This window comes from Manduca sexta, chromosome 22, assembly GCF_014839805.1.
Source record: "Manduca sexta isolate Smith_Timp_Sample1 chromosome 22, JHU_Msex_v1.0, whole genome shotgun sequence".
In the NCBI taxonomy this organism is placed as follows: Eukaryota; Metazoa; Arthropoda; class Insecta; order Lepidoptera; family Sphingidae; genus Manduca; species Manduca sexta.
In genome coordinates this window covers 10,731,803-10,745,186 of record NC_051136.1, presented here as the reverse complement: position 1 = coordinate 10,745,186, position 13,384 = coordinate 10,731,803, and the positions used below count along the sequence as shown (strand labels likewise).

The 13,384-nt window shown below is 40.6% G+C and overlaps 2 protein-coding genes across 3 annotated transcripts in view; both read left to right on the top strand.

The window, feature by feature from the left end:
• LOC115442163 (protein sax-3) overlaps positions 1-1,210 on the top strand; it is a 52,581-nt gene extending 51,371 nt beyond the window's left edge. Inside the window, exons 10-11 of one of the 2 annotated variants that reach the window (XM_030167150.2) lie at positions 6-349; positions 476-1,210. In XM_030167150.2, the coding sequence (XP_030023010.1) occupies positions 6-349; positions 476-1,063 (932 nt within the window). In that variant the 3' untranslated portion in view covers positions 1,064-1,210. The remainder of the gene's footprint in view (positions 1-5; positions 350-475) is intronic. The other variant, XM_030167151.2, reaches the window with a different exon arrangement.
• Positions 1,211-7,166: 5,956 nt separating this feature from the next.
• On the top strand, positions 7,167-8,078 carry LOC115442156. Its single transcript, XM_030167143.2, has one exon. It carries the CDS (start codon positions 7,167-7,169, stop codon positions 8,076-8,078), a length of 912 nt encoding a protein of 303 aa, XP_030023003.1.
• The last annotated feature ends 5,306 nt before the right edge of the window (positions 8,079-13,384 follow it).

Sequence of the window (13,384 nt, the reverse complement as noted above, 5' to 3'; positions counted from 1 at the left end):
TTTAGATTCCAATGGTACAAGTTTAGTAACTCAAATGAACATAAAAGCGGCGGTGTCGCTGTCACATCCACTGAGCAGTTGTTACAATAAAAATACTGTGACAAAGACTGAGTCATTGCTTTGGATGGAAAATCAACCTGGAGTATGCATGTCTGGAACTCAAACTCAAAGCAAAGAGAAAACAAATTCCGAATACGACAAAGTGGCTCAGCAATTACCGGAGTACGCGGAAGTGACATCCGCGCGAGCTAATGCCGTGGATTGGAATACAAGTAAAACTGCAAGTTCGCCAGCCGCGTATGCGTCGGTCACATTGGTAGCTAATACCAGGCAATGTGTGAGTTCATTGGTGAGTAATACAGACATTAAGATAAGATATATATCACCTGTCAACAATACATTTTAGCTGAGTGAACGTGTATGACGTAAAAATGTATGCACCTACAGCCAAGTTCAAGTTTATTTTTATTCACAGGGATGGTTCCCACCGAGCGGAAAGAACGTTGATTCCTTTGACAATCGGTACGCTCCAGACGAGGAAATGTATCCAGCTAGTAACGGCGGATACTACAATCGAAACGTTTATAGTGAGAAATATTTCCAAGGCCATCCAAACGTGCTCAAATTTTACGACCTGCCGTCTTTAGACAAGACGCAAAAGGCTCAACTGAGATACAACCAGAGTTTAGAAGAGAGGAAAGTAGACAAGAACGTAAAGGCTGACGCAACGCAGTCATTAATAGGTCGCACATACGGAATAAGTTCGCGTAAAAATTCTGAATCGGAGACGACGTATAGAGCATTTGGCGAAGATGAATCAGACGACGAAAACTATACCGAGGATGGAGGTTATGACGAATTGCAAGCGATGCAGCCGCAAAGGCATAGACCTCAGCACCAATACGAGCGTCCGAACTTCGACAATGATGGGACACGTACGCTTGCTCGCCTCACGTCCTTCAGACATGGTCAGGGGGTGATCACCACTGCCTCGAAGCCGTCCCACGCGCCCGCCCAGCCGCCCCCCGCGCCGCACCCCAGGGTGGACTCAGTGACCCGGTAGTATCATGCCTTGCCGATTTTCGGCGAATTGTGCCAAACGGACGTATAGACCGTAATAGTGTAGTGATGTCACTAATCGCAGTTCTTCCTCACGTTGTACAGTTATCGATGTATACTCGTGTAAAGAACAATAAAGACGTGTAACGAAGTGAGTGATTCAATTTTACTTCTGGACTGTTCAGGCCTAAGAGATTGATGTTGGCCTAACTATACGCACCGCGAATTTTAATATATGTCTTTTTATTTTATAAAAACGTATTCCTAGTCTCTTGTATAGATCTATCTGTAAATATTGTACATATAGTGTTACTAAAAGTATTGAAAGATCTGAATATAAACTTGTTTAAAATGTTAACTATAAATCTGATGTTCGTAACGTTGGTATCGGAATTGATAGCGTTTCAATTGATATGTCCGTCTGTATATCGTTGAGCGAATTTGTAATCCTTATATCATTAGATTAAGTATGAATAATTCATAAAAACCGAAACAAATTAACGCTTGGCAATAATTTGGATAAAATAATTTATTGAATTTCATTGTAGTGTAAATAATTAGTATTAAACTTGACAACAATTAGCTGTTCGCATTTCCTGATAAATAGTAATTTATTTAAACATATAGGTTATTAGATTAATGTTTGGTTTATGTTTTCATGTGCCATAATTACGTAGCATTATAGATAATATAAAAGTAACATTGGAGTTGTGAAATGAAATTCAAATGAAGCTTCAACAAACAAACTTATAATCTACGTAAGATAATGTGATATGAGTTATAATATAGCCACTTGTTATGATAACTGATTAGCACGACTTGTATGATTGCATATCAACTGTATTAGGCATGTATTAAGGTCAGGGCGCCATATTCCGTCTACAGGCCCAACACCGTCTTTTCGGAATTACGGGCGTTCTAATCAATGGACGATAGCCTAGTTGGTTGTGGAACGGACTGCAGAGACGAATGTCCGCAGGTTCAAATCCCAAGGACACACACCTCCGACTTTTCTAAAAAATTATGTGTGTATTCTTAGAATTATCGCTCGCTTTAACGGTGAAGGAAAACATCGCGAGTAAACCTTACACCTGAGAAGTTCTTATAGGAATTTCTATACATGTGAAATCTATATATGTGAAGTCTACCAATCCGCACTAGGCCAGCGTGGTGGAGTAAGGTCTAATCCCTCTCAGTAGTAGAGGGGGCCCGTGCCCAACAGTGGGACAGTATGTATAATACAGGGCTGATATTATAATCAATGGACAGCTTTGATAGCCGTTTATGTCAAAGAGTCGAATATTCCGTATGAACCTATACGGTTATTCAAGCTATCCATTGATTAAAACGCCTCTAATTGCAAAAAGACGGAATTGCCCCCGTAGACGGAATTGGCCTCCTAACTTTAGTTAAAATAATGTTATAGGACGCTTCCATATTGGACTGTATTTGGAATATCGTCGTTTAGTTTGTAAATAGTTTGTAATGCCTCTCGTCCTAAACTTGTGTACTTGGTTTTATACTGGTTCCTTTGTTACCTTGCTTTTCGTGTACAGCAAAATGTAAAGTAGCTAAGTAGTTGTTCACACGACAAGTAATAACTTACAGTTCCAGTTCCTATTTTTGCACTTGAAAATAATGTTTAACATTAAGACATTTTTTTTTAATTTCACTGGCTTGACACAGATTACTCTCGATGTCTTGAGAGTATATATTATAATTCTAAGGTTATAAAACGTATAAAATATAGAAAATAATCTGTGTAAAATCCCTGTCCAGTAGATTAACACTCGATCAGTCAAACATGACTAAAACGAAAAGACGACTTCATAAATTTGCAATCACAAGCTTCTGTAACTATAAATAGCTACATTATTTTTCTGTACTACAACCATATTTATATGTATAATGTATCACGCACAAAGCAAGAAACAATATTACCATTAAGACTCGGTATAAAACACTATTTTATGTTACATTTAAGTCGAAATATGTTCGTATACATTTTAAAATAAATGTTTATGACGGTCTACTTGTGTGACGTATAAAGGTAGGTATACACGTAGCGTTTTACCGCTCGTATAAAACGCAACGGTAAACGCTCCGCATGCCAGTTCACGGAACCATAATTGTCACAACAATAATTATCACTAAATGGATTTTTAATTTTTGTATTAGTCTTTGAATACCTATTTTTTAATAAAATAATTTAAATTACCAATGATATCATGCTTTTATTCATCACAATTCACATTATAATGAAACCCCATAGCATAATCATACTTGTAATATTATTTACTAGACGGAGTCACAAATAAATTAAATCATCTTAATTACGTCGCAGTTAACAATCAACGCATTATTTTTATAGACATTAATAACTTTCAATACTGTCGCTGTTTGGACTATATTATTCCTAACCGAAAAAAGGAATCATTTCTTTTTTTGTAATTCCCCCCAAGGCGAGCAATTTGTCGTAACGACAAATAGATTTACATTTGCGATATTTCTACATCTTACATAAGATATCGACATTATGTCATTTGAATAGCTTTGTTTTCAATCTTACCCATATTAAATTAATAATATTACGGTTCAGAATCAATGATAGCAGAACGTTAATGTATTTCTTCATTCATGTGAGTGAAGTCCTCGTTAATATAAAAATCGCCAGTCTCACAAATAGAGAATGTAATAGCTGAACACTTTAGCTTTGTACATTTCGCTTAATTGAAATGCAACGTTTGAATAGCACCACTGGACAAAAGCATAATAATCGACTGGTAATGAATGGAATTTTAATCGCATCAGACAAAAGTACACGTTACTATTGTTGACACAGCGTATTCAATTTATGGACAATTCATAAACCAAATCTCGACTCTACACTCGCCATAAGTATATTATCGGTCGGTATTTAGCGGTGGCTTGCGGTCCAGCCGCCCGTCTGTATGCGCCTGATAAACGTGTATTCAACACATTAAGGTACACATAGCAGCGTGCATTGTTCCTAAGAGTGGTGTAATGGCTTCGATATATTCACTTCCATTCCGTACCGTAAATCTGTAGGCAGTCCAATAATAGAAAAAATCCAATACTGAATTTTTCCGAAGTAAATTTCGCTTACTCGGCAGCGAGGTAAAATGGCGTTCGAAAAACGAATAAAATTCGTTAAAACCCGTATACGCGCGCGCGATAAACTTTTTAGAGTGAAGTAAACATATGAAAACACGCGAAGTTTTTCTCTTTCGCTCCACTTCTGCATATTTTTACAATGGACGGCGCGTGTGGGGGACGAGCGGGGGCCGACCCGCCGCGGGTATCGTTTTAATTTTCCGCCAGCCTGGAAATGTACACGGACTGAATGAACCATCTATTTTAATGAGCTTTAAAAGTTAACTGATCAACGGTCGCGCCGGAACTAGCCTCGCTGAGAATGTATGAGGTTTTTAAATGAAAATATATACAGTATGCAGGTAAGCAATTTTAATCACTATGTCCTAGTCTATAATAAACTTCAATTCAGGGTAATGTTTTTTAGATATTTATTGGCTTTAGATGTTTCAAGAAAATTTAAATGCTTTCAATATTAAATGCAGTATAGGTATGTGTGTATAAAATGGGTTTATAAAATTTCCACTACAGCGTCCATTCTCAGAAGCTGTATTTATATATATATACAAATATGCGGCTTGGTTTATTTTAATAACGCAATGTCTTAATAACCCTATACATACATATATATTATTATTAAGATCTTAATCTTATTTTCAATAAATTATTATGTTCAATCCGTTGCTGTCGAAATAAAATCGCTAAAATATCGTCTGCGAGGAGCATTTTGTTAATCCCCACCCGACGTGACCCAAATATTTGTGTGGCAATCATTAAAATATGTTTACATTTAGATATTCCTGCTATTTAATTATGTCACTACACGGAAATTCGGAATTTCGTCGAAGTTCGCAAATAAAAAAAAAATGTGCTGATGTTAGTATTAATATTATTCTTTATTTAAATTAAAATTATGAAAAATCAATCCTTTAATGATTAAAAATATTAGGTACGACTCAAGCTTCTTAAAATTTAGGATACAATAAATCACGGTAACCAAATTTCAAATCCCAAGGACACACACCTATGACGTTTCTAAAAAAATATGTGTGTATTCTTTGCGATTTATCGCTCGCTTTAACGGTGAAGGAAAACATCCTGAGGAAACCTGGCATACCTGAGAAATTCTCTGTAGGAAGGTGTGTGAAGTCTACCAATCCGCACTAGGCCAGCGTAGTGGACTATGGCCTAATCTCTCTCAGTAGTAGAGGAGGCCCGTGCCCAACAGTGGGACAGTATATAATACAGGGCTGATGATGAACCAAAAGTCGTTGGCACGCTGATCGTACTCACTCGCAATTGTCTAGCGACGTCTAAACTTGTTGATGAACGTTCCACAAGTAAGTAGTGTGCTTTATCAAGGTTAAAAGTCAAGTCAAGTATGTAGTCATTAAAGCAACAGCGTGACTTTTTTTTATTAAATCATTTACAGTACATATTACAAATGGATTTCGTTTCACCGGTACCAGTAAACCTCGATTTATCTTGGCATCTAATATTCGAAGCTACACCAACGATATATATTTTGTATATTGTAAACAATTGTCGAAAAAGACAAAGTAAGTAGTGCTTATCACCTTTCGCACTCATTATATTATTTATTATGCTGTATTTGCACGCGCATTGTGCAAATACAACATTGAACTAAATACCTACTTAAAGCCAACTATAGTTTACTTTCACAATATAAACATTAATTATAATTAACGTTTATTTAATTTTTTCAAGGCGGCAGCATCCATAGAACGATTGAATCCTAAAAATCGTCCGCAATGGTCAAAATATCAATTAACATCGACCGCCCATAAAAATGAAATTCTAAATTTAAATCGAATGTTAAAATAATTTCCACTTGAAATGACAGGGTTGATCATCGGAAATCGTTTTCAGGTAAGGGCCAATTCCCAAATCGGGGTCGCCACCACTCGCCCGATGACGGATGTAATTCAATTAGAAATTAATTGCTTGATTAAGTTGCGAGGCTGTCGGGGTTTTGTTCTACTGCCCGAAATATGAGTTGGGTGTGCCGCTTTTTTAGCACCAATTACGGTAATGGCCGTTTATAAAATGGATTTACCTAATACACATTTTACTTTAAAAGTTTGATTTGGGCTTAGTTTTACAGATCAGCCGTGTTCAAATGGCCCGGTACCTACTTTTACTGCAACCTAAGAAGTCATTATAAATATTAATAACGTCATTATTACTTCATTAGTATTGAATTTCATATCAATTTATGTATCCATAACCATTAACTGTTTATAAGAACCATAAAAATATTCTAACAAACTCTAGCGTGTGTTTGATAAGACCGTATTATGAAACATAATTTACGATGCAACATAAATATTTTATAATAACACATAGCATAATTAAAACGTAATCTCAACTAATTATGATACTTAAAACTGCATCTGATGATGTCAACTAATTGAAATTTTAACTGATTTAAATTCAGGCTTACCAAGACATCCACGTGTAGGCTACCCCTACATTGCATACACACACCTACACATACACAAAAACATATATTACACACACACACATTCACATTACATACATTCTTCCATTCACACATAATATTATTCAAAATATTAAGTGACTTCAAATTAGTGCAATGGAAACGCGATCCATAAACCGGACCCTATTGTTCTCTGCACTACGTCACGCGCCTAGCGATAACTGCCAGCGGGCAGCGGCCGCCGGCCGCATTCCTCGCTCAGTCGGTACACACACTCGCTCGCGAAGCCCGTTTGTCCGCTACCGCTACCGCTCACGTTTTGCCGTCAATTATCAGTAGTTTTGTGTTCGTAAACTTTCACTGTGCTATTACTGTCGCTCTTCTTGTCTCCTTCTATCTCTTAGTACTGTACTGTGTGTGAACTGTTCTGTGTGTTTAGTGAATAAACTTTCTTATCTCCATACTGTTATTCCTTCCACACTTCATCCGAACATTACCCTATAACTGGTGACCCTCGACATTGAACTTGAAGATGAGTGACAGTGACGACTCGGTGAAGACCACCCGTACCGCAAGCGAAGACAATGTAACACGTCGTCGTGGCAAGAAAATGCGACCTTCACCGGACGCGGTCAAACAAAGGTCATACGAACCGTTGACATCGTGCAAGCGAAAAATAAAGGTACCTCCATTTTCTGCCGATGATCCCGAAATATGGTTTGCGCTTTTGGAGAGCCAGTTTAATAGTTATGAGATTACGGACGACTACGCCATGTTCGACGAAGTTCTTCGTAACCTAGACATCCAGCACGCCAAAGCAGTGAAAGATATTGTGGTAAACCCTCCGGCTACAAAACGGTACCCTAAGTTAAAGGCGCAGCTGATCCGGCGACTCTGTGCTTCTCGAGAGAAAAAGGTGAAGCAACTCCTGACACATGAAGAACTTGGGGATCGAAGACCTTCACAATTCCTGAGGCACCTTCAAGATCTTGCCGGGCCTTCCGTTCCCGACGACTTCATTAAGTCCGTTTGGTGCACCCGACTTCCACAGAGCATCCAGACTATCGTCGCGTCGCAATCTCATCAGACCCTAGAGCAACTGTCGGAGCTCGCTGACCGGATTCAGGAAGTCACCTCACCGTGCGTTGCAGCTGCCAGCCCGAACATTGGACCAAGCCCAAGTACATCCAGTGAGATTGCGGAGCTTAGGAAGATGGTTGAACATCTGGCCTTGAAACTGGACGGGCACACACGCTATCCTCGTTCGCGACAACAGCGTGAACGTTCCCGTTCCCGTTCCCGTGAGAGACAGCGCTCCAGATCCCACTCCAGTTACAGGAGGCACCCAGTCTGTTGGTACCATTTTAAATTTGGTGCAAGGGCGCGACACTGCGAAGAACCGTGCGACTACGAGAAGACGGGAAACGCCGCGGGCATTCGCTAATGGCGGCAGACGAATGCCTTGCCTCATCTGGTCGCCTGTTTGTCACCGACCGCAACTCCCAGATCCAGTTTCTGGTCGACACCGGCAGTGATTTGTGTGTCTACCCTCACTCTGCTCTTCGAGAACGACGCAGCAAAACCAATTACGAGCTGAGTGCTGCCAACGGCACGGTTATAGAGACTTTCGGTTACCTTGATCTGGATCTTAACCTGGGTTTAAGGCGTAATTTTCGGTGGCGCTTCATTGTTGCCAACGTCACTAAGGCTATAATTGGCGTAGATTTTTTAAGCCATTTTAATTTGATGGTAGATTGTCGAAACCATCGCTTAATTGACAACGTGACAACCTTATATTCTAGCGGTCGCGCAGCGGATGATAATGTGGCATCTGTTAAAGTAGCGTCAGGTGAATCGCGTTACCACACACTCTTGAGTAAGTACTCCGAAATTACACGCCCATCAGGCATTTACACTTTCCCGAAACACAACACAGTGCATTACATTAAAACTACACCGGGGCCGCCTATATCATGTACCCCCCGCAGACTAGCGCCTGACAAGCTCAAAATCGCCCGTCATGAGTTTGAGCTCATGCTGGCGAATGGGACAGCACGTCCTTCCGAGAGCCCTTGGGCATCCCCATTACACCTAGCCCCTAAAAAGGATAATGGTTGGCGACCCTGTGGGGATTACAGATTGCTCAACTCCCGTACCATACCCGACCGTTACCCCATCCGTCACATCCACGACTTCGCTCACAGTATATCTGGTTGTAACGTCTTCAGTACTATAGACTTGGTGAAGGCTTACAATCAGATCCCTGTGAACGAATCAGATATCCCTAAAACCGCAATCACCACCCCGTTTGGCTTGTACGAATTTCCTTACATGACCTTTGGGTTAAGGAACGCAGGCCAAACCTTCCAAAGATTTGTTGATGAAATGACTCGAGGGCTTGACTTCTGCTATTGCTATCTGGACGACTTCCTGGTATTCTCCAGAGACGAGGAGGAACATGAGATGCATCTGGACCAACTTTTCAGTCGGATGAAAGATTATGGCATGCTCATAAACACCTCCAAGTGCGTCTTTGGTGTTAAGGAAATCACCTTCCTCGGATACCAAATTTCGAACACTGGCACAAAGCCCCTCGAGTCAAAAAGTCCAAGCCATCAACGACTTCCCCGTCCCAACAACAGTTAGGCAGCTCCGCCGATTTCTTGGGATGGTCAATTTTTACCGGCGATTCCTTCCCCAAGCCGCACGAACTCAAGCCCCCTTAAATTCCCTCCTCACTGGTTCCCTTAAAGCCTCTCAACCAGTGGATATCACCGGTGAAGCTCTGCAAGCATTTGAGAGTTGCAAGGCGGACTTGTCCAACGCCGCTCTGCTTGCCCACCCGGACTCGGATGCTAAGCTGGCCCTAGTCACCGACGCGTCCGACGTTGCCATGGGAGCAGTTCTGCAACAATTTAAGGACTCTGCTTGGCAGCCTCTCGGTTTCTTCTCGCGGAAATTTAGTCCTTCACAACAGAAGTACTCACCGTACGATCGCGAACTCTTGGCCATTTATGAAGGAATTAAGCATTTCCGTTTTATGCTCGAGGCAAGGCATTTCGTGGTATACACCGACCATAAACCATTGACTTTCGCCTTCCATGAGCGGAAAAACAACTGCAGCCCTCGCCAATATCGCCACCTAGACTACATCTCGCAGTTCACAACCGACATTCGCTATATTTCTGGCAAGAATAATGTCGTCGCCGACACACTTTCGCGTGTTGATGAGCTGCAGATGCCTATTGATTTCGCCTTACTTGCCTCGTCGCAGGAAAATGACCAACAACTCGGGCATCTCCTCCGTGGGGAATCTTCTCTGCACCTTGAGAAGCTTAAAGTCCCGGGCACTAACGTCGAGGTGTACTGTGACATGAGCACCCCATCACCAAGGCCGTTTGTTACGCAAGCATTCCGCAGGCAGGTTTTCGAGAACATCCATGGCCTCAGCCACCCAGGTGCCAATGCTACCGCAAAGCTAATTGCTATGCGTTTTGTTTGGCCTGGTGTGCGCAAGGACTGTCGTGAGTGGTCTCGAAAATGCCTTGCGTGCCAACGTGCCAAGGTACATCGCCATGTCTCATCTCCACTCGGTACCTTCGACTTGCCACGTGCGAGATTCGCCTTTGTCCATGTGGACATAGTAGGTCCACTTCCTCCTTCAATGGGCTACCGGTATTGTCTTACCGCCGTTGACAGATTTACCCGATGGCCTGAAGTGACACCGATGGTAGACATCACAGCCGAAAGCGTTGGGAAGACCCTGTTGTCGTGGATATCCAGGTTCGGATGTCCTACAGACATTGTCACAGATCGCGGTCGACAGTTTGAATCATCGCTCTTCCAATATCTTGCGAAAGCGATTGGTTTCAAACATCGCCGAACTACCGCATATCACCCAGCGTGCAACGGCTTGGTGGAACGCTTTCACCGCCAGTTAAAGGCTGCCATCATGTGTCATGCAAGCCCAAACTGGGTTGACACTCTGCCTCTAGTACTACTGGGCATCCGGAGCTCACTTAAAGAAGAACTACAGGCTTCATCAGCCGAACTTGTGTATGGTGAGCCACTGCGTTTGCCAGGAGAATTTTTCAACCCTACCACTCCTGATACTACTGATGTATTAGATTTCAGTGCTCGCCTACATAAAATAATTTCCAAGCTGCGTCCCATACCAACTTCCAGGCATAACAACGAAAAAGTTTTTATCCATAAAGACCTTCAGTCCTCCGATCATATATTCCTGCGGGATGATTCGGTCCGAGGAGCATTACAGTGCCCCTATACCGGCCCGTTTAAAGTATTGCACAGGGACAGTAAATTTTTTAAAATTTTGGTGAGGGGAAAGGAAGTCACGGTATCAATTGACCGCCTCAAGCCGGCCTACATACTCGCTGACCCCAAACATCCTCCTATCCCTGCTCAAACTTTTGTTCCTAATCCTAAACCAACCCCACCCTTTATTCCCGAACCAGCACCTAATCCTACTTCCACTATTACGCCAAATTCCCCGGCTCAAGGGATTAAGAAAACACGTTCGGGGCGTACTGTTAGGTTCCCAGATTTTTATCGACCGTAGGCACAGTCTCAGGGGGGGAGTGATGTAGGCTACCCCTACATTGCATACACACACCTACACATACACAAAAACATATATTACACACACACACATTCACATTACATACATTCTTCCATTCACACATAATATTATTCAAAATATTAAGTGACTTCAAATTAGTGCAATGGAAACGCGATCCATAAACCGGACCCTATTGTTCTCTGCACTACGTCACGCGCCTAGCGATAACTGCCAGCGGGCAGCGGCCGCCGGCCGCATTCCTCGCTCAGTCGGTACACACACTCGCTCGCGAAGCCCGTTTGTCCGCTACCGCTACCGCTCACGTTTTGCCGTCAATTATCAGTAGTTTTGTGTTCGTAAACTTTCACTGTGCTATTACTGTCGCTCTTCTTGTCTCCTTCTATCTCTTAGTACTGTACTGTGTGTGAACTGTTCTGTGTGTTTAGTGAATAAACTTTCTTATCTCCATACTGTTATTCCTTCCACACTTCATCCGAACATTACCCTATACACGTAAAATTTTAAATAGTCTAATCTGAAATGCAAGTTTAAAAATCTCATTTGGTATAGGAAAAGGCAGCGATATACGATGGCTCCCACAGCCCAAAGTGCCCTTAATACAGTGCTCAAGTGAGCGGGGTTCAGAAACGTTCAGAGGCTTTTCAGATCCAACACTTCTAAGCCTTTTAATATCGCGCCCTCGTAGACGCGTGCTCTTATCGCTATAATGTTACCTTTTTAAATAGCATTTCCAGTTAAATATCCACTTTTAATGCTTTTTATGAAATTACATAGAACGTTAAGCTAGGATTAGCCAGTTTGTAACGGTGTGATAGAGACCGCCTTTTGTGGCTTAAGTTTTAACCTTAAGTACCCGAATGAGCTGTTATTGTTAAAAACACGAGTTAGCTTTAATTGTTGCTATATTATTCATTAGGTTTGATGATTTTTCTACAAATTTAGTGGTAAACATATTTTATTAGAAACTAATAAAAAACAATTTACAATTGCCTCGTTCATTTGGGAACTAGGATGCCAGATTAATAATCTGAACAGATTTATATTCTGAACTAACACCACTCTTGCGTCGGAGTTTAAATTGTTATGTGAAATTTAATAAACTTAACATGTTGTGGTTATTTTTTTCCAAACATAATCATTCTAATAAATTAACAGCCAAAAAAACCAAAACGAAGGCAGATGTAACAACCAATCAACCATGCCAATCTGCCAACTAACTTAACACCATAACACCATGGAAACAGATAAACCGACCCTCCTCTGTAACCCGTTCACTATCGCTCATACGCACATGCGTTTGACAGTGCTGTTATTACATCATTAATAAAATTACAAAACTCTGGCCCCATGTGCCCGGCGATTTTAGAACCCATTTCGCCAGCCCAAAGGGTTGGTGCATTCAGTAATTTAATTTGGGCAATCGTCATCGTCACTTTATTACGTTAGTATATGACAATGACCCCGAATGTGAGAATTAAGTAAATTAAATAGAAACACGTTGGAACGAAGGGCTATCGCGTGCTCCAGACGTTACTAAAGTAATTATTTCATGTAATTATTTTAAAGATATGTGATTTTGACTGTATAATTTTGTTTTGAATATAATATTATATTTGACATAAAAAAAAAAACAAAAGTACGATGTCATAAAAGTATTCCTAAAAATAGTTATTTTTTCGGTTAAAGTTACATCGATTCATAATTCTGGGTGTCTAGCGTCCATTAGTCAATTATTACAACTTAAAGGTCTTATAATTATGATTTATCAAATAACCATCATTTGGTACTAATTGATAAACGTCAATCTGACGTATGATCTACATGGTATGTGTTACTAGAGTTGTATCCATAATTTTATGCAGGATTTATGAAAATTTTATCTCGTCATAGCTTTGTAGGTAATATATGAATAACAATTCTGATTGCACAATGCACATATATAATATCTTGCCTCTTCTACTCACCCAATTTTTATTTTTTTGGTAACTAAAAATTATTGTTGTATAGATATCGATACTAACCCATGTTTTTTTAAAACACGGTGGTATACTTTAAAGTAATAAATAGTGATTGAACATGCAGGCATGCCAGTAACATTATTTTTGGTATCGTGTGTTAACAATTTGAAAAAATATTTAATTTTCCGAAAA

Coding starts and splice junctions, on each gene's coding strand:
- LOC115442156 (XM_030167143.2), top strand. CDS start 7,167: ATGAGTGACAGTGACGACTCGGTGAAGACCACCCGTACCGCAAGCGAA.